This window comes from Chiloscyllium punctatum, chromosome 9 (genome assembly GCF_047496795.1).
Source record: "Chiloscyllium punctatum isolate Juve2018m chromosome 9, sChiPun1.3, whole genome shotgun sequence".
In the NCBI taxonomy this organism is placed as follows: Eukaryota; Metazoa; Chordata; class Chondrichthyes; order Orectolobiformes; family Hemiscylliidae; genus Chiloscyllium; species Chiloscyllium punctatum.
Genome location: NC_092747.1, coordinates 120697992 through 120720090, shown reverse-complemented (window position 1 = coordinate 120720090; position 22099 = coordinate 120697992). Strand labels below are relative to the sequence as shown.

The 22099-nt window shown below is 38.1% G+C and overlaps 1 protein-coding gene across 2 annotated transcripts in view; it reads right to left on the bottom strand.

The window, feature by feature from the left end:
* The window catches only part of LOC140481646 (NALCN channel auxiliary factor 1-like), a 533617-nt gene extending 511831 nt beyond the window's left edge, over positions 1-21786 (bottom strand). For both annotated transcript variants that reach the window (XM_072578163.1, XM_072578164.1), the window contains exon 1: positions 20865-21786. In XM_072578163.1, the coding sequence (XP_072434264.1) occupies positions 20865-21596 (732 nt within the window). In that variant the 5' untranslated portion in view covers positions 21597-21786. The remainder of the gene's footprint in view (positions 1-20864) is intronic.
* Positions 21787-22099: the final 313 nt, after the last annotated feature.

The window sequence follows — 22099 nt, the reverse complement described above, 5'->3', positions numbered from 1 at the left end:
TTGTTAGTCAATGCTAATAAAAGACTCAGGGATGAATGAAAAAGAGTCTGTCATAAAGTCAGCAGACTAATTAAATCTCTTGATTTTTATGTTAACTTGGACAAATGCATTCAATGGTCTTGAGATCATAATTCTTTACTGGAAGCAAACAATCAATTGTTAATATGGTATTTCAATACATTCAATCAATCAGATCCATACAGCCTTATCACGTTGAGCTTACTTATAGATCATTTAAACAAATGCTTTCTTTTAATATTTCAGGAAAGAAATATCTAGTTAATGTAAAGTTACCATAGTCTTACCAGGCCATTGGGCTGCTGCTCTGTGATTGGTGAGAGATGGTGTTTTAACCTGACGGAATGGCTTCAAGCAAGGGATGAGGCTGAGAAGGAGAATCCTTCATGGTAATCACAGCTGGTGGGGGAATCGAACCCACACTGTTGGCATAACTCTGTATCTGAAACCAGCTGCCAACCAAATGATGCTGCTAGTTAACATATTGTTACATGGAGTAATTTCTGAAGCCAGTAAATTTTCTGTAACACACTGCTATTAAATAGAGTTATACCACAGATTTTGATGTTAGACTTTGTATACTTGGTTTACACGCCATGATTTGGAGGTACTGGTGCTGGACTGGGATGGACAAAGTCAGAAGTCACACCAAAGCAGGTTATAGTCCAATAGATTTCTTTGAAATCACAAGCTTTCAGAGCACTGCTACTTCATCAAGATGAGGGAACAGTGCTCCAAATGCTTGTGATTTCAAATAAACCTGTTGGACTATAACCTGGTGTCATGTGACTTCTGACTTACTTTATATAAAAATTTGACAGTTAAGAATTTTCCTGCTTTTAGAAACAGAAACTCTCAAAGATCTTTCACAGAAGAAACATCCAAAAATTAATGCCATTTTGGCTGAATAACATTTGCAATTTGAATGGTTGGTACATAACATTATTTCTTCCTGAAATTGACAGTAGCTAGTAGAACAAATGTTTCCATTCAGATTGCTAGATGTCAGTTTATTTATGTACTTCCGCTTGAAAACATAATTATTACAATTTGCTGGCCTTGGAATCATGTAATTATATTTTACATTGTTTTGATTAAAGAATGAATGCAACCAAATTGTAATGAAATATAACTAGAAATAAATACAACAATTAAAGAGTCAAATAGAATCATTAATGAAAAAGAATGGATCACAATTCCGATATAATCTAAATGCTCATTTCCTTTTAAACATCACTTGAGAAAATCATCCCAGAATAAAATGCCAGTATGTCTAACTATCAACAGTTGATATGCAGATTGAAAAGTGGAATTGACAACTGCAAAGAGGTCTCACTTTCAGGAACACTCAGGACAGAATGTTTGCAAGGACCATTTGTATCTGTTGTTTGAAATGGAGATGAGTTTCACTCAAATGATAGTGGCAAAATTCCTCCCTGCAGCCATCTCTCATTCTCTGACAGATTTTCTGTTTTGAATACTGCTAGGAGACTTGGTTTCTCAGAGGATTGCAGTTACAACCAAGTCTGTAGCACCGGGAGTTGCTTCCTACATGGGGTGAGAGAAAACAAAGAATCAAAATCGTAACAGGAGATTTTGCTACAAGGGGAACAAAAACATTTCTGTGGCATCAGGATGGTGTGTTGCCTCCCTGGTGCCAGGGTCAAGAGCAGGGTCAGCAGCTGTAGGACATACTGAAGGGACAGGTTGTGGTTGTGGTTCATGTTGGTGCCAACAACATAGGTAAAAACATAAATGTGGAATATGAGCTAGGAAATAAATTAGAAAGCAGGACCTCAAAGGAAGTAATTTCCAGATTACTCTCACTGCTACATGTTAGAATGGACTAAATGAATGTGTGGCTGGAGGAATGGTGTAGGAGGGAGGAACTTAGATTCTTAAAGCATTGGGACCAGTTCTGGGGAAGATGTAATCTGTCTGTGTTGGGTGGGTTATACCCTAGGATCAGAACCAATACTCCTCACAGGAGTATTCATGTCTACATTGGAACAGCAGTTCAAACTCGAATTGCAGGGGAATGGGAATGGGAAGGGAGTGTAAAGAAAGGAGTGAGGGAAACAAAGATGTAAATAGAAAAAAAAAGCGGGGGATAGAGGAATCAAGGGCTGAGCAGCAAATAAGGCTGATGTACAAAAAAAGTGTAAAAATGTCAAAAAGATAAGTCTAAAAGGTATAATATCTGAATGCACAAAGCATTTGCAATAACTTAAATTAATTAAAAAGTGAAAACAGGTGCTCAGGCACAACATATTTGCAAATATTAAGACATATCTACAAAAGGACTGAAGCTAGTAACTGAAAATCCAAGAGCTTTCAATCTTTATGAAGGAAAAGCAAAACTGAAAAAAAGGTGAGGTGGAGGTATTAATAAAAGATGAAACCAGTGCAGTTGTGGGAAAGGACATAGATAGTGAAAATCGAAAAAGTGCAACCATTCTGAGTGCAGCTAAGAAACAATGGGAGATAGAAAATATTATTGTGAGCTGTCTAAAGGTCTACAAATAATAATAGTAAAATACAGGATAACATTAAACAGGAAATTAAATAGGGGTGTTATAATAATCACTGCTGATTTTAATACTCATAGAGACTGGGAAAGTCAGCAATAACCAGAATTGCAATAATACTGTGGCAGCTGGGATGAGGACATTTGTTTTGCGACCAGGATGATGAGGAGTCAAATATTGAACAGATTATCCTAGAATTTTGATTGTGCAATGAGAATGAGATGCCCTTTAGGAAAAAGTGACCATAATACAATTGAATCTTCTATCGGGATAGAAAGCAAAGTAGGATCCAAGATCCAAACAAAGGAACTTTGAAGGTATGAGATGTGGGTTAGCTATGATAAACTGGGTAACATCATTAAAGGGTAAGACAGAGTATATTTGAGAAAGTAATGCATGCAATGCAGCAGTTATAGATTCTGTTTTGGTGAAATAGATATTGGCTAAGAATACTGCAGTGAATAACTCATCTCCTAACTCCCCAAAGCCTACCCATGATCTACAAGCCACAAGTCAGGAGTGTGATGGAATACTGCCCACTTGACTGGATATGTGTAGCTCCATAAACACTCAAGAAGGTTGACATAATCCAGGACAAATCAGCGCACTTGACTGGCACCACATCCACTCCCTCCACCACTGATGCCCAGGAGCAACAAGATGCATTGCCAAATTCAAAGATTCTCAGACAACACCTTCCAAGCCCATGACCCCTTCCATCTTGAAGGACAGGGGCAGCAGATACAAGGGAATGCAACAATTGTAAGTTGCCCACTAAGCCATCCACCATCCTGACTTGGAAATATATCACCATTCCTTCGCTGTCACTGGATCAGAATCGTGGAAATCCCCCCAATACGGATCTACCTCCAGCTCATGGACTGCAGCTGTGCAAGAAGGCAGCTCACCCTTACCTTCTCAATGGCAATCAGGAAGGCCTAGCCAGCAACACCCACATCCCACGAGTAAACAAAGATAACTGGAAAAGTGACCCAAAAACAGATTATGAAAGGAAAATGATAGCATTAGAAGTAAAGTGAACTCATACAAAGTTCCTAAAAAATGTAGCAAGCTGGAGGACTGAGAACAATTTAGAATTCAGTAAAGGAAGGTGAGGAGTTTGTTTAATTTGGGGAAAAGTAGAATATGAAAGTAAACTCGCATGGGACACAGAAAAGGACTATAAGAGCTTCTACAAGGATGTGATAAGAATAAAAAGACCTATGAGAAATTTACCAAAAGCCCCTCAAACAACTTCCTCATTGCTGCTGTTTCTTCAATGAAGCACAAGGTATATTCCCATGCCAATTCTTCGCTTTTGTAATCTTCTACTCAGTGTTACGAGCAATGTTCTTCTCCAAGAAATTGAGAGATCATTAGGAAATATGGCTGTCATGGTTGAATATCTGCCATTTTGTGCCCAAGAGGTGAATTGCATACAGGAACTTTTATTAATGCTAAGTGTTTGAGGATGAAGGAAGGAATAACGTGAAACGTAATGTGATGATTAGAGTGGTGAATGAATTGGGGGGTGCTGGTCTGATTATTGCCATGAATGTAATTGATGCAATTGTTGATGATACGGAATTTGAGAAGTGATCTCGCTTCACAATTCTAGCTAAATCATTGAACTTCCAACAGCACTGCATCTACAAGCTGGGAGCAATACTCCTGGCATTTACCTCAGTGACAATTTCCTCATTACAACCTGGAGGGAGGGCTGATAGCTGGAGGTATATTAAATCCATGCTTCTCTCTGGTTTTTTGTATCAAGGTCCTTATTGCAGCCTCTCAATCATTGGTGGCTACACTTCCCCAATTTCATCCATTTCAGTCTTTCTTAGGGCAGCACTTCTTGCAGCCACAGTACACAAACACACTTCCTCTTTAAGAGATATCACACATTTTCTTCACCAACTACAGACAGTAACCTCTTTACCATCCCAAACAGTTGCGCAGTTAATTGAAAATGTGGATCGTACAGAGTGGGTGCACTGGTCATGAAGATTAGTGTTCAGCATATATTTCAGATTGGGGTGAGGGGGGGGGTGGTGGGGGTTGAGGGCAATACACTTGTTAATCATATTATTGTACCAATGAATTTATTGGACACTGGTGTCAAATAAAGATAACCTTCATAAAAGAGTCAACACTTAAAGCTTCTAAAAACTGTCATCATCATGCAAAGGCAATTTGCTTTTGGGCACAAAATAAAACTATTTTAACTTGGAGTGATGGTCACTTTAAAAAACAGGTTTCTGTCAGATTTTATTGCTGATCTAAAAAAAAGGTGGTTTCCAGTAAATAATTGTGTGATCAGATTGTCTGATAGAACATACAACAATAGAGTACAGGAACAGGCCCTTTGGTCCACCATGTCTGTGCTGACCATGATGCCATTTGAAACTAGCCCCATCACCTGCCAGATTGTCCATATCTATCTATTTCCAGTCTGTTCATGTGTCAATGTAAATTCCTCTTAAATGTTGCTATCATATTTGCTTCTATCACCTCCCTGGCAGTGCCTTCCAGGCATTTACCACCCTCTGGGTAAAAAGATCTTGACATGCATATCTGCTTTACACTTTCCCCCCTCTCACCTTGAGCCTATTTCCCTTTAATCTGTCATGATGTGGAGGTGCCAGTGTTGGACTGGGGTGTGCATCAGGTACCTGATGACGGAGCAGAGCTCCAAAAGCCAGTACTTCCAAATAACCCTTAGTATGTGACAGTTCCATCCCAGGTGAGATAGACTCTGACTATCCGCCCTATCTATTTCTCAGATAACTTCATATTCTCCTATCAGGTAGTCCCTCAGCCGCCAACATTCTCATGGAAATAATCTAAGATTATCCAACCTCTTCTTATAGCTAATACACACCAATCCAGGCAACACCCTGGTCAACCTCTTTGCACCTTCTTGAAAGCTTCCACATATTTCCTATAGTGTGGTGACCAATATTCTAAACAATACTCCACATGTGGCCTCACTAAAGTTTTCTACATCGGCAACATGACATATCTCAGTGCCTTGACCAACGACAGCAAGCATGCTGTATGCCTTCTTAACCACCTCTTTCAGGGTGCTATGGCCTTGCACACCAAGATCAATATGAAGACAGTTTGTTAGTAATATTCATGATCATCGATTTTGCTTGCTTTTTAAAAATTAAATGGTGAACCTTGCCCTGTGATTATTTAAGCAAATATCTAGATTTCTAAACAAGACAAAGCAAAACCAGTTCTCATCTCTTTTAAGTTCATAACAATGGGAAGCATTCAAGATAAGCATTCTAGTCATTCATGAACTGAAAAAAGTCCAAGAAGTCATTGGAGCGTAACTTCAAATGCCGTTGTAATAAGTTTTTATTTGTTTTAATTATCCAGTAAGCAGACACAAATTCTATATAATTGTCAGTCTTCAATTGAAGAATCCGATGAAGGCAATGGAATAAATTTAAATCTTTGATGTATTTGCCTCTATTACCATAGCTTTTCTTTGGGACTTAATAGGCTAGCAGCAGATATATTTCCCAAATTCAACAAAACTGATGAGCTGCACATGTAAATTTATCTTGAATTTTAATTGCTTTAAACAAGCAATAAAACATAAATAAATTGGAAGGAGTTTCAAACCATACTGGTTTAATGCAAACATTCTTGATCAATCTTGCACCAATTGAAATTTCCACAGGCATTGTACCAACGTATTGTTCGTACTAACATTTCCGCTGAGCCAAAGAAGGAGATCGGAAGGAGGGCATGCAGACAGGCTTAATGAAAGAAGGCAACAGAACTGGCAATAGGTTGTTTTGGCAAGGCAGAAACAGAATGAAGGGTCTCAGAAAGGAACTGCTCCATTGTCTCCAGTGGTTCAAGAAGGTGGCTCAGTAACAGCTTCTCAAAGACAATGAACGATAGGTGATCAGTTTTGGCCCTGCCAGTGATGCACATATCCTGTGAATGCAGAACCATTTATAAATGACATGTTTCCACATCAGGATGGTGAGTAGTTTGGATGGAAAACTCGCAGGCGGTGATGTCCCATATGTCTGCTGCCCTTGTCCTTCTAAATAGTGAGTGATCATGGATTTGGAAGGTGCTGTGGAAGGAGCCTTGGTGAATTTCTACAGTGCTTTCTACAAATGGTACACACTGCAGCTACTGAGAGTCATTGGTAGAGGGAGTGAATGTGTTTGTGGATCTCATGCTGGTCAAGTAGACTGCTTTGACCTTGATGGTCCCAACTTTCTTGAGTGTTTTTGGAGCTGCACACAGATAGGCAAATCTGAGTTAATAAAGGAAAGTCAGTACAAATCTATGAAGGGCTTATCATGTCCCACTAACTCACTTGAGATCTTCAATAAGGTTACATAGACAATTAGTGAAAATGATGATGTTGATGGGGGTACGTGGATTTCAAAAAGACATTTGATAAAGTGCTGTACAACGCTTTATTGTGCAAATAGATTGCTCATTGAGTAAGGTGAGTACATGGTGTTCTGGAATAACACATGTTTCTTCAATGTAAATTGGTAATAACATGATTGATGACTCTCTACTGAACAGGTATCATGATTTTCTATAGCCATCTTCTACAGTGTGACTTTCTACAGTGACTTTCCATAGCGAGATTTTTTATAGCACAGGGTTGCAGAGAAACACAACTGCCACCTTATAGCAGAACGACCTGTATGAAATTGTCTGAGTGAGGAGAAACATGAGCAGTTAATTGATAGTTTTAGACCGGAGGGAGGTTTATGTGATTTTATTAATATTGCTCTAATAATCAAACACTCATTAGGGATTAACACCATGGTTTATTTTATTGAAACAGTAAAATGCATTAGTTATGAAGACAGCAGAGAAAACCAATTGACTTCTGTGTGTGCAGCTTGCAAACACACAGCAGACTGAATTGCAGGCAGAGTCTCAACATTGTCTATTTGCAACCAATCAAATCTTGCAATGTGAACTTTCTTAAAGATAAGAAACAGATACAATGTTTTATAGAGCACTTTAAAATTTGTTGGTGCTAGGACTCCTCCAATTCCTGATATAAGTAAATGACCTATGCATGGTAATAAAAACATAATTTCAAAATTTGTGGATAATACCATACTTTGATGAAATCTGAACTGTATAAGGATAATGTTGAACTTCAAAAATGATATGAGCAGGGTGTTGTAATGGGTGGACAAATAGCATATGAAATTTAATGTGGAGAATTGTGAAGTGAATCATTTTGGTAGAAAAATTCCTGACAAGTTATATAAAAAGAGTATAATTCCAAATAGGGTTCAGAAGGAGCACCTGGATTTATTTGTACATAAAGACATGTTGAGAAATGAGTTAATAAAGCAGCACCCTTGGCTTTATTACAGTATAGAACATTGGCATAGAGTTAAGAAGCAAGGAAATTGTGCCAAACTTGTACAAACTAATGGCTTGGTCCCAACTGGTATGTCTTCAATTGTGGGCACCACACTTAGGAATGATGTGCAGAAAGGATTCATAGGAATGAGCAGCTTCAGTTACATAGATACATTAGAGAAGCTGACAAGAAGAAACACAGAAAAGAAAATGTACAAGAGGATTTGATGTTGGGGTTCAAAGTCACGAGATGTTTGGGCAGAATATGTAAAAAGGAACAGCAAGATGGATCAAGAACTAGAGAACACCTGCAGACTTTGGCAAATGATGTTGAGGAAAATCCTTTCTCTTATTGCAGCTGGTTAAGATCTGGAATGCTCTGCCTGTGAGCTTAGTGAAGGCAGGTTCAACAGAGACCTTCAAAAGGACCTTGGATTATTATATGGAGAGGAAGAATGCACAGGGTACAAGGAGAGGGTGAGCGAATGATATTAAACCTGCAGCCCTTTCAACAAACCAGCATGATATGCCAAATGGCTTCCTTCTGAGTTGTTATCAATTCTGACAATCCCATGCTGTTATAAGGGAATGCTGCGAGGTTGCAACTACAGTCTTTCAAATGAGATGTTAAAGTAAACTTAGCTTTCCAGGTAGATTTTAAATATCCTGTGTGTGATTATGTCAAAGAAGAACAGTCGAGTTCTTTGTGAAGTCTTGATCTACATTTACCCACAAACCAATGATTAAAACTGATAGTCTAATATGACTACACAGCTGTTTGTGCAATGTTGTTTAGTACAATTTGGCATCTGACTTTCTTATATAACAATAACAAACTTCAAAATGTTCATAACTGGTTGTACCAAATGCTTTGATATGTTCTGAGATCCTTAAAGGCAGAACATAAACATAGGTATGTCTTTCTTTCCTAGATTTTCCTGGCATTTAATATATATTCTTACCCATTGTCTAAGAGAACTGTCCCACAGCAGATAACCGAGAACTAATCTGAAACAGCTTTGTGTATGACGAAGGGTCACTGGACGCAAAATGTTAACTCTGCTCTCTGTCCACAGATGGTATCAGATCAGCTGAGTTTCTCCAGCAATTTCTGTTTTTATTTCACATTCTCAGCATCTGTATTTCTTTATTTTATTTTTATGTATAACTTGTTCAGGAGTGGGAACAGTTTCTGACACTTTAAATTACCAAAGCAGCAAGACTTCTACTATTCTTGACATGATAACTCAGCACAGGTCTCACAAAGCTCCTAAAGTCAATTAGTTGATTGACATTACAGAAACCTAATTATCCTGCTATATGAAGGATCTTATTAAATTAGAAATGGTGCCGAAAAAGATTTGCAAGGATGTTACTGAAACTAGTGAGTTTGATATAGAAGGAGAGGCTGGGACGTTTTTAAATGGAGCATAGGATGTTGACCTTACAAAGGTTTATAAAATCATGAAGGGCACAAATAAAATGAATAACAAAGATGCTTTTTCCTGACTGGGGAAAATCAAAACTAGAGGGCATGGGTTTAAGGTGAAAGGGGAAAGATTTAAAAAGGACCAGCGGGCAAGTTTTTCACACAGTAGTGTGTATATGGAATGAATTGCCAGAGAAAATTGTAGGTGCAGGAATAGTTACAACATTTAAAAGACATTTGGAGAGGATTAGAGGGGTATGGGCCAAATACAGGCAAATGGGACTAGTTTAGTTTGAGAAAGGTGATCAGCAATGACAAGTCAGACCAAAGGGTCTGTTTCTGTGCTGTAAGACACTATAATTCCATTAAGGTCAGTTAGAAGTACTAAGCCTGATTATGAAATAGAAAACAATGGTTACATTCTCTAATTTTAAAGTATGAGACAAGACCAAAGAAAATTAATAATAGGAACATTAATCCAGCATTTAATAAATTAGATATATTGCAAGATTAGTTTTCTGTATTCAGTATTCATGATTGCATTTAATACATAAATTACAATAATTAAACAAAATGAAACCTGATAAAGGGCTTTTGCCCGAAAGGTCAATTTTCCTGCTCCTCGGATGCTGCCTGACCTACTGTGCTTTTGCAGCACCACTCTAATCTTGACTCTAATCTCCAGTCTGCAGTACCCACTTCCACCCTGTATTTACATATATTTGAGGCATTGGGAATGTCCAATAACTGAATGGACACCTATATAACTTCAGCAGAAATATCTTAGATAGTGGTCTTTCCCCACTGCACCTTGGTGGCAGCTGCTCCAAGCTTTATTCTCAGCAATTACAATTCTATGGGGGTTCCTTAATATTTCACCCTATCAAATGCAAAGGGCAATTGTCATCACCTAAACTCTGGGATTCAGCTCTTTTGTCATGTCCATGTTTGGATCAAGGCTGTATTGAGTCTTGGAGCAAAGTAATCACTGGCATGTGAATACTGTCTTTTTTCCTGCATTATTTAGTATTTGTATCATAATGTTAGTGTGAAACAGAACCATGATAAATTGGCATCCTTACTGCTTTGCTGAATAATAATGCACTGACCATTTAAAATCAATGTTCCTCAGTGTAGACGCTTATCTTAGGAATGATGTTTGCCAACAACATTCATCAATGGAAAATCAGATCAACAGATGTTTATATATTTCCCTCATCAACATCTTATAATTGGGAATAAAAGGGAAAATCTCATTGAATGGGTGGTTCAAATGATGGCTATTCCCCGTTGCAAAGTTGCTGTCATGACCTCTGTTTAATGAGCTCAGCGCTTTGTAATCGCTCATTGTCTTGTGTAATATTCACAAAGACAAATTATTTTCTTTTCCCATTAGATTCTATACTGGTGGAATCATAGGCTGTTGATTTGGACTTTTGGGCACCGAGCAGGTAGGGTGCACTGATAGTCTGCCTGTTCAACCAATGAAGAAGTAAAAGTCATTTTTAGGTCTGTGCTCCTAAAACCTGCTCATCATAAAAAAGCTATGATGCATTTCCATATTCAGGCTAGGGGAGTTGTAACTCCAAATGTGGGAAGGGAGAAAATCAGGACTGCTGAGGAGTCAACGGTCCGGTGATGCAATTTAATGTAAAAATGGACCTACCACCCAAAGCTAAACAATAGCTCCATTATCCCCCTACCCCAACAACTCCATGGCACCTTCCCCTGCAACAGCAGAGAGCACAACACCTGTCCATTTACTTCCTCCCTCCTCAGTATCCAAAAATCCAAACGCTCCTTCCATGTGATGCAGCACTTTCCTGCACTTCATGCAATCTATTGCATTCGCTGCTCACAATGTGGTCTCATAGAAACACAGAAGATAGGAGCAGGAGGATGCCATTCAGCCCTTTGAGCCTGCTCTGCCATTCATCACAATAATTGCCAATCATCCAACTCAGAAGCTTGCTTTCTCCTCATAACTTGTGATCCCATTTGCCCCAAGTTCAGTATCTAGTGGCGTCTTGAATACATTCAATGTTTTGGCACCAACTACTTCCTGTGGTAATGAATTCCACCAGCTCACCACTCTTATGGTGAAGAGATGTCTCCTCATCTCCATCCTAAATGGTCTACCCCACATCCTCAGACTGTGACCATTCATTCAGGATGTATCCACCATTGGGAACATCCTCCCTGCATCTACTCTGTCTAGTAGTGTTAGAATTTTAAAAGTCTCTATTAGATCCCCCTCACTCTGAACTCCACTGCAGAAATGAAGTGTAGACTGGATGACAGCTTTGCAGAATATCTACCTTCTGTCTGCAAAAAAAGACCCTGAGCTTCTAGTTGCCTGCCACCTCAACATACCACCGTGCTACCTGGCCAACATCTCTGTCTCACACTTGCTACAGTACTCCAGAGGAACTCAGTGCAAGCTGGAAGAACAGCACCTCATTTTTCATTTGGAAAATCTACAGTTTCTGGCAACAATTTTAGGATTTGAGGTGCTTTCTCCCATATCCTTATCCCAAACCCCACACCAGGCATATTCAATAGATGAATCCTGTTTTTTTGTGACAAATACAGCATTAGAACTTCCACATAACTGCATTAATAAATGTTGTGAATGCTTTTTAAAAGGCTTTTTAAAAACCCAATCTGTTACTACTATATTTTTACAATATATATCTATAATCTATTACCTATTGCTTAGGCTACATCTCATCAATGAACCATCATGAAATCTAGTCTGTAGTTAAGTATGGGATCAGTAAGGTTTCTTACATAACTTCCATGAGGTGGTTGATTGAGTATGAAGCACAAATGTGCAGGTTAGGTGAATTGGCCAGGCTAAATTGCCCGTAGTGTTAGGTGAAGGGGTAAATGTAGGGGAATGGGTCTGGGTGGGTTGCGGGTCGGTGTGGACTTGTTGGGCCGAAGGGCCTGTTTCCACACTGTAAGTAATCTAATCTAAAATATACCCAATTAACATGATTATGACTTCAAGTGCCAAGAATCTATTTCAGCAACTTTCAAACTAACAATCAATAATTTATTGTTATTGTAATTTATCCCGTGTGGTCTGCTATTACACACAACCCATTGTTAGCCTCTAATTATCCCTATTAGTTGCTGTTCATTCTTCCAGGCTGATATCATCCATTCCTTTTTCTGTTCAACTGCTCTTCTCTCTCTTTGGGTTCTATTTCCACTTATCATTTACTCCTTACCACCCCCCTTCCCCACCGCCCCCCCCCCCCCCCCCAACCACCACCACCCCCACTGACCCTAGCTTCTGCATAAAGAATATCTTTTTCTTCGCTAGCATCAGTTCCGAGGAAGGGTCACTGGACCTAAAACATTAACTCTGATTTTTCTCCACAGGTGCTGCCAGAGCTGCTGAGCATCTCCAGCAATTTCTGTTTTGGCTCTATTACTCAAAATAGGTTCATTTAACTAGAGGGTAATGCATTGCACTGGCATTAACAAGATGATATATCCACCATCAATTTAAGATTATCAATAACTGCTCCATAAGTACAAACAGTCAGTTAGCCAAAGTATGGTTTGATGCCTCACATTTGATTAATGTTTCATTTCTAGTCAACACAATATGGATGAATAATGCATGGCCTAAGAAAAACTAATGAAATAGCACTGTAGTGGTTGAAACAAGGTCAGCCAGATGGACCTCCGAGAATGTGAGTTCCCTTATTGGGGCAGTTAATCTGGTTCAATCAAGGAGTCCTGGCTGACAGACATAAACAGTGTGTCAAAGGTTGTCTTCTCTCTGGGAGCTGGCTCTGTGTTAATGGGATCAGTGTCATATATGATGCACGTGTAAATAAAGGGTGTCTTGGTGACAGGTTACCAGCCTTTGTGGACCCATCTCTACCTTTATGTTGTGATTCATCAGATACAGATAAGTAAATCAAGTGGATTTACTATCAGCGACAACTTTCCATGGAGATTACTTTCTAATTAAGGTTATTCTGAATAAATTATTATTTGTTTGTTTAAAAGTTGCTGAAAAAGATTCTTGGCACTTGAAGTCATAATCATGTTAATTGGATACATCTGTGATTCATACACAATCAACCACCTCATGGCAGTTATGTAAGAAATCTTACTGATTCCATACTTAACTACAGACTAAATTTCACGATAGTTCATTAATGATTTGTAGCCTAAGCAATAGGTAATAGATTGTTGATAGATATTGAAGAAAGATAGTAGCTACAGATTGGGCTTTAAAAAAAAGTCTTTAAAGGTGTTTTCATGATATTTGTTAATGCAGGTCCATGGAAGTTTTGTTATACCTGTCCAAACAAATAGGGTACATCTATTGAATATGCTAATTGATACTGTATTAACATTCCCATTCTGTATTAATATAAAATAGTTTTCAGTGTTTGAGCAACAATAACCAAATAATACAAGTGTTAAGAATGCAAAAGAAAAAAAATGCAAATGTTTGTGCTGATTGCAACCACCCAAAGTGTTTCACACCCAAAACTACAATTTCAATTGTAGTTACTGCTGTAATCTTGGAAAACATTGCAGCCAAATGACATTCAATCAAGTCCCACAAACAGCTATGAGACATGAACTAGGTAATCTAGGGGATAAATATTAGCCAGAAGTCTTCTGGTCTTCAAAGAGTGAACTGCACCCTTACACCCATTTGAGAGGAAAGCTAAGGTCTTGATTTAATGCCACTTCCAAAATGCAACACTTCATCCACACTACACAAGAATGTCAGCCTAGATTTGTTGCTCAATGCTCTGAAATGGAATTGAACCCAGAACCAGAGGCATGACCATTATCAGCTGTATGATGGTTGAGTGCCTAGTCTAACTGCCTAGGTGTATAATACTCTTACCCAGTAGTTTAACCAGTGTCTGTTTCAGGATTTCACATGTTGAATATTTTGTGTGCGTAATTGAATTAATATTGAATCCTTTTTAGATTAAGAAAATAACCTTACTGCTTAATGTTTTCAAAATGACACTTTTAGATACTTTGAAAGCAATATGTGTTGTACATGTGCAAAGCTCTCTCCTGGGAGCCAAGTTCAAATGGCAATCTGCAATACCACTCAGATCATGTCAGTTACATTTCACATTGTACTCATTGATGTGTGCCTGAATAGTATCAATTGGAGTTAACCTTACGACCACTGAGCATTTTAAGAACATAATGACAAATTTACTCATCAGTCAGATGATTCCCAATTTAATATCTATGTTGTACATTTAGGTAGTTTAAAAAATATCCTTTATTGCAGGTTGTTAAAGGCATATCAGTTGCCCCTCTTCAGATATTGCTCAGTACTTTTCTGAAAATTTACAAGAGTATTAAATTTATTTTCTCATTTCTAATTTTTTATTTCAATCTGGAACACATTCTAATGTGAGTATGGACTGCGGGTTTCAAGATGTTAGAAACAGATATTTTTAAATAGTTCATCAATAGACACCTACCTGCATCAGACAAAGACTTAGCATCTCATTTTAAATAGTAACCCAGGTGTACAGGTATAAAGTGAAAGAGAGAAGAAGAGTTCTCATTACTGTATCAGCTAATTTCAGCCAAGTTAAAGGGTGATATTTTCCAAAATAAAAGCACTTATTATGCATCTCAGCAGGAGACTGGAATATGATTGTCAGCTAATGAAAATTGAACACTGCACAACTTAGATAATTAAAAAAAGATATCCTTACAAAGTGTACAAAATAATGTTTAAGATGATAAGATTAAGATTTAGATATATAAGATAATTAAAAAGTAAGATTTCAATAAAACTTTTTAAAATCAAATGCATTTAATTGTATTCAATAATAACCTTTATGATAGGATCTGACCCTCAAATTTCCCCTCCAGAGTTAGCTTTCAACATTGTTCTATGAGAGTTAATAAAAGTTACATTATTTAACCTGGTATTGTACTAAGAATTATGTTTTACAGTTGTCACAAGGCTAGCTCCATGATCAAATAGGATTTAGTAAATATAGTCAACAAATAGTTTTTCATGAAATCTTCAGAGGTGTTATGAGCTGCAGGATAAGGAGGTTTGGAGGTGAGTAAAATCATTACTCTGTTCTTATCTGCAATTAAAATTGAAATTAGCATAATTAAAATGAAATATATTTTCTCTTCAAATGTTCTGCACAAAACTAGTTAACCTTGAGGATAAAAAACAAAGTTATGAGAGGAGCAATGCAGAATATACCAGAATAAAGATAAAAAAATCTAAGTACATATGGAGAATAATCACTTCTGAATCCAATTTATTAGGGATAATCAGCTATTATTTTAGTCATAAAAACATGGATTCATTTATGCTGATTTATGACACTAACAAAATAGATTTTTATTTACTTTTAAGGTAAAATAAAAGGCAGCACTTAAGTTGAGAGCAAACATAACATCAAATATCTGCATAAAATTCAACTTTACACAAAATAGAAGCATATATTTTTAACCTGTCCACGGCAGTTCATTGACAAAACTTCACAAGTACATAATGGGGGTGTAATTGAACACTTAGTGGGGTCACAACATATAATTAATGACTGTTCTATGATAAGTCACTGAAAACTTATTTCTATTTGATACCAGAAATCACAGGTCAACAAATCAGCCAATTAGGTGAATAAAGGAAACAATGCCACTTGATGTATTTCAAAAGTGAATAGAATTATGTACTGTATCAATTACATTCCAATAAAGAAACCATACAAAATAAATTCCACAATTCAAAGCAAACTCTCAAGCATGAACTTTTCTTTTGAACAATCATCAGTTAGCTGGCCAGTGAAGTGGACAATGAATACAATTGTTGAAAGACCCTGGTGTATCTTAAAGTTAGTGTGTTATTTGTAGGACCGTTGCCTGGAGTAGGAATTATGCTTGGCCTCCAAAATTCAACTATCCTAATCCAATGCAGTTATGAAGAATATAAATCCATTGAGTCATTGGGAGAATGTAATTGCTAGATATATGAAGCAGCATTGACCAAGATTGCATTTATAGAGCCTGGAGCCTGAAATTCTGAAATTCTGGATTTCAGAATTTCATTCCACTAACCTGGCAATTGATATATATTCTGCAAAATTCAGTTTTAAATCACGGTTCTACTGGCAACAGGAAGACAATTTCTAATTTAAATGAGACTATTACCTAATTTGAGGGCTGTTGTACCAAGAAGCTTTATATCCTAATGAATATTGTCTTGCCACTAGCGTTAGGTTGAATGGTTGCAAATCCACCCTTTGTTTTCCTTCTCTAAATTGCTAAGAATTTTTCTTTCCATTGTCTTGAATACTGCCTTGTATTCAAGAGCAGAGAAAAATCAAGATTCAACAAAAAAATAAATAATGAAAAATTGAAATAAAAGAGAAAATGTTGGAAGCAGGTCAAGTTAACGTTTTAGTCCAATGACCTTTCAACTGAAGAAGTTGGAGATTGATAGTTTAATAGCAATCACAAGTTTAAGGATATGGGATCAGAAAAAGGACAAAATTGAGAGAAATGCGATAAGGTACAGTGCAGATGTGATTAAGTAACATCAGTGATTATGGCCCATGCTAAAGAAAGTGGTAATGAGAAAATCATTGAAATAAAAATGGTCCATAAATATAGTTTGCTGTAGTGTATGAATGGAGAAGGTTGGGGGAGAGGGGAAGAGGGGGCAGGCAACAATGAAAAATGTGTCAAAAAGGCACCCACACCAAAATCTGTGATGTAGGAAAGCCAGATCATTACAGATCATTACTGCTAAATATGTTCCAATAGTTCTCTTTCAATGCCCCTCTTGGAGTTCTAAGTGTTATGAATCATTTCTATATTACAATGGAACTGTGTGTGTAGAGAGTGCTGAAAACTTCTTCAACCTTTTTATTTGTTCCTGTCACTTTTAAAAGTATTTGAACTGATGCTGGAATATACAAGCATAGGTCCTAAATTCCATAATCAATTGGTAATTCTTCCTGCATGATGTAATTGACAATGAATGACAACATATATATTTTGACTATGGGAGATCAATACATGAAGTATCATCCTGTAAATACCCTTAGTTCATATATCCATTAAAAAAAGTTTAAGATCGTGTAAAAATAATTCTAAGTTTGTAGGAATAGACACACAGGGCTACAATTATTTGTTTTTACATTAGAAAAAGTCATGTAATATGTTATCTTGGCAGAAAATTAAATGGACATATTTGTACAAGAAACAAAAATGAAAATTCACTTTCAAGTCTGAAATCCATAAATGATGCATACATGTTGCCACTTCTACTGATCATTTGTGTTGCATGTGCACAAAATATTGATCAAGTGCTCAGTTATATATTTATATATAATATATTTTAAATATGAAAGAGGCAAAAAAAATAAGCATTGTTCTGGATTACCCAAATGTGATTGTTAAATCACATCCTACTGTTGATATGTAGATGGAACTGACCTCCATGAAAATCGAGGGAACTGAGTCAAATAATAGCCAGTAGATAAAGGGAATCTTGATTCATTGCTGAAATGCATTTTACCATTAGCAACCAATGGCCGCAAAATTGTGATTGTAACCAATGAAACTATAAACAAGATGAAACTATAAACAAGGTGTGCCTCCCTGATGATTCTACCCTTCCACCTCCACTGTCCTGGTCCTCAAAGTGTGTACTGCTCCACTGCAAAAGGCTGAAGACATTTTCAAGGTCTGAAGCTTCAAACCATGAGATAACCTCAAGTATACTCAAAACCATACCTTAGATGTTTAATTTATATGATGTTTTCTTTGATAATGATATAAATTTTAAGAGTGAAAAAGATTCCTTGTTTTTCTTTTTAGAATAATCTTAAACGTCTTACACTTCCTTAACTCCTAATTCGATTTGGTTATTTTAAGGTCAATATTTTTATAGCACATAATGAACAATCTTTTATTATTACAAAAGTTATATTTAAAGTCTGGATCTTCTTATTTGGAAAAAGAGCCACAAATGTAATTGCATTTTTTAATTGTATGTAGATAACAATTTATTTTTCTCAAATTAAAGAATAAAAGCACATTATGTATTTCATCTCTACATCATTTTTATCAACTACTTTCATTTTACACCTCACTGATTCAACCAACTATAAAGAGCTTTCTATGCTGAATCCAAATCTCTCCAATAATAATCATTGGTGAAATGAGTTTACTTGACTATATTGCTGATCTTGAAATGATTCATACTGAATATTTCTGCAAGCAAATCATTATTGTGTTGAAATAAGACCTTGGTAGTGATTTATATTAATTGGCATTTTAACTCTCAAACATTGAGAAAACAAAGAACCTTGTATATACATAGACTACTAAGTACTTCCCAGTTTCCTGAAGACAAATATTGTTGCTTTTTTTTGCTGTCAATTGATGCAGCTATCATGGCAGCATGCAAATGTCATATCACTTTATTGTTAATGGATTATCAAAAATCTCTTCGCCAACTGTGACAAAACAGCAGCTGAGAAGATGAAAACAGCAAAACAAATATATAATAAAACCACTTAAGAAATAATTCTAAAACATCTAGTCTACACATACTTAGAATCTTCTATGTACATAAATGGCAATCCTATGGCTACTGACCTTAGAAATACACTGAGTTCCCATTCCAATGTAAATAAACAGTAATTTTTCAAAGGTTTGATATTTCACAGACTGTTACTCAGCACCAAGCATAAAATGAACTTGTTGATTTGAAGTGTGTATGTAATTCTACCTTTTCACAGAAGCCATAATCCATTCATCTATTGACATATACTTTCCAATTGACACATTTTGAAATCTTTTGAAAGCAAATAAATGAAGACAGTAAAATCTGCAGTAAAATAATGCGAACATAAAATGCACTTTTTTTGTTTCAAATTTCTATAACATAGATGTCACGAAATGCACAATATGGATCTAACATTCTTTGAACTACAACAATATCTTCTCTAGAAAACCTATTTAATATACCATTCAACACCACAAAACCATTCTAGATTATTATGAAAAATAATTGAACATATTGAAGAATCAAATTCGCAATAAAAGTAATTATCTCCAGAAAATAGATTATCGCTAGAAAATAGCGCGATAGTATCCAATCTAGATACTTAACAGGAAAATGTCCAACATTCCCATGATCATCTGCTCCTCGATCGCCTTGTGCTTTCAGCACCCTGGAGAGCAACTAATGTTGATCGGCTGTGGGGCCACTTCAAGCTTAGAATTTACGCCAAATGCTTTGTTTCATTTCACAAAACGGATGGAAATATGACTTTAGACCGTCCCGGTTTCTCTTCTGCCTTTCATTGGCACTGACCCATATCCCTATTCCATTCACTTCCAGCGCTTTACCCTCAACATCTCTGAAAATGCACTGCCTCTCGCAGCTCTTAGTGTTTGAACATTAGTTTTTAATTGTAGACAGCAATTTCTTCAATGGTGAAGGCTGATGCGCAATCAATATTAATGTGGCCAAGGGATTTGTTGAGTGAATGCTAAGTGGAAATTGGGTGTGTGGTATATCCCGTTCCCTGAGCACCCGCCGAGTGTGCTGGGAAAGTTTCTGACTGCTTGCTGCTCAATAGCGCTGTGAATACAGCTGGAATCTAACAGTTAGGATTCCTCTGTGTTGCATGTGAGGATGTGCAAGGAATAACGATGAGCCTAATTGAAATTCTGCCACGATGGTTAGACTGCTGAGGCTCCTTGCATGTGGGCCATCATTCTTATTGTTCTTAAATTATCCAACAGTGTGTTCGCATCTAGACTCTTCAAGCACAACTCAAGCAAAATAGGAAGAAACGTACAATGGCCATTGGCTATTTCCCCAATGCGAGTTTCGGGAATTCACACACACACATACACACACACATTGCTGAGAGAAGGCAACAAGTAACCCAACCGAAGCATTGAAACACAAGGTTTGCAACACGTTGAGACCTGAGAGTTGTTTTATATAAACTCCACTTTGAGAAGCTGCCTGAGTTGTAGTTCAGGTTTTGTTTTGTATTCAACTAAAAAGGGCACGCTTTCATTGTGGTTCCTTAGTGCATTGCTGAGATCTATAACCTGCAAGTCGGTTCCATGGCAAACAGCTGAGAAGCATGTGCTAATCTTTTGGAAAAAAAACATATGAGCGCCGCAGTACTAAATCTCCACTTTCCCGCTATACTCTCCCTATCAGTAAAGAGAAACAGTCCCACGGTCATTTACTTGCGCCGCTTGTCCGCACTTTATCACTGCGCAAAATCGCCAGCACTTCACTCCGCCCCAGTTGGCTAAGAGACAATATTTTGGGAAGCAACGTTCTGCCTTTCTTTTTGGCACCTCACCAACAATTCCCAACAACAGTTCCCGAGGAACCCCGGGGCATCACTTGCCAGCAACAAACTGCCGTCGCCATGCCAACAGCAAGACTCTCCAACCCTCCAGGACTCAGCAAACAGGAATAAAGTCAACGCTCTTACCTTACAGTCTTGGATGCAACTTTTCACCGAGTACTCTCCCGAATGCAAATACTTCTGAAACAAGACCTGGAACTCTTCGTACTTCTCCTGGGCGTGCTGGTCTAACCGCTGGTAAGTCTCCACACACTGAACGCAAACGCTAGCATCTCCGTCCATCACTACATTGAGATGGCAATTCGAGCCTTCTGGCGTAGGCATCCCAGCGAACAATTCCAAAAGGGTATAAGACTCACAAAAGGCAAGGTGGAAATTGCTAAAAGACGGCGACCAGGCGCCCCTGCTTAATCGCTCACTCACGCGTCCACAGATAGACTCAGCATCTTCAACAATAAAACACTGGTCAGTTCGACAATGTGGGTAACAAGTTTCTAATTGCCAGCTCGGTCTGGCTGTGATATTACCTATAAAAATAGTATGTTTGCCACTGCTGCTGCTGGCTTCCCTTGGCTGCTCAGGTCTAAGGGAGACGGGGAAAGGTAAGTGATCTGTCCGGTCCCCGCCCATCTTTGCCAAGGTGCCCTGCTCCTGGTCTCTGATCCCGGTCAGATTCGCCTCTGCACACAGCCACAAGTGATCAGAGAGCAGGACGGTGAAAAACAAGAGAGACGCGAGAGACAGTCGCCATTTCTGGGCTCGTTCGGAATCTGTGCAGGGTTTGTCGCTCTGGCGGGGTACATACCAAATTTGTAAAGCGTCCCCTTGCTGCCGACACATCCAGGCGCCTCTGGTCATCTTGTAAGCAAGAGCAGCGCCGGCCGGTTGCACAATGAATGCTCGCTCGCCCCAATAGACATTGACCGGGATTGTCTGCCTGGTGAGATTCGCCTGTTATTCCCCCGGACGGTGTATCCTCTTCAATCTGGCTCCTACCCTCAGCAGACGGTCAACTGCTGCCATCCAATCTCTGGGAGCAAGCACAGGAGGACTGTCGCATCAGAGTCCCCCCAAACCCCGGCCCCCTCCTCCCAATGACTCCCCGGGGGGAAGCCTACTTCTCTGGTGACTGCATCCTGTTCAGGCCACGAGCTCTTGCTGTGCTCTCCTGCTCTCTCCTCAACACACTCTGCAAGATTCACAGCCTGCCACATTCCAGCCTCTCGCATCCAAACCCCATTAACCACCGAGCATAAGCTCCAACTAAATGCGCGCAGAAGAGAGAGAGAGAAAAAAGTTCAACTGTTTCTCCTGATCCAGGCAAAATGTCGCTGGCTCTAACGCTGGGATTGTCACCGATC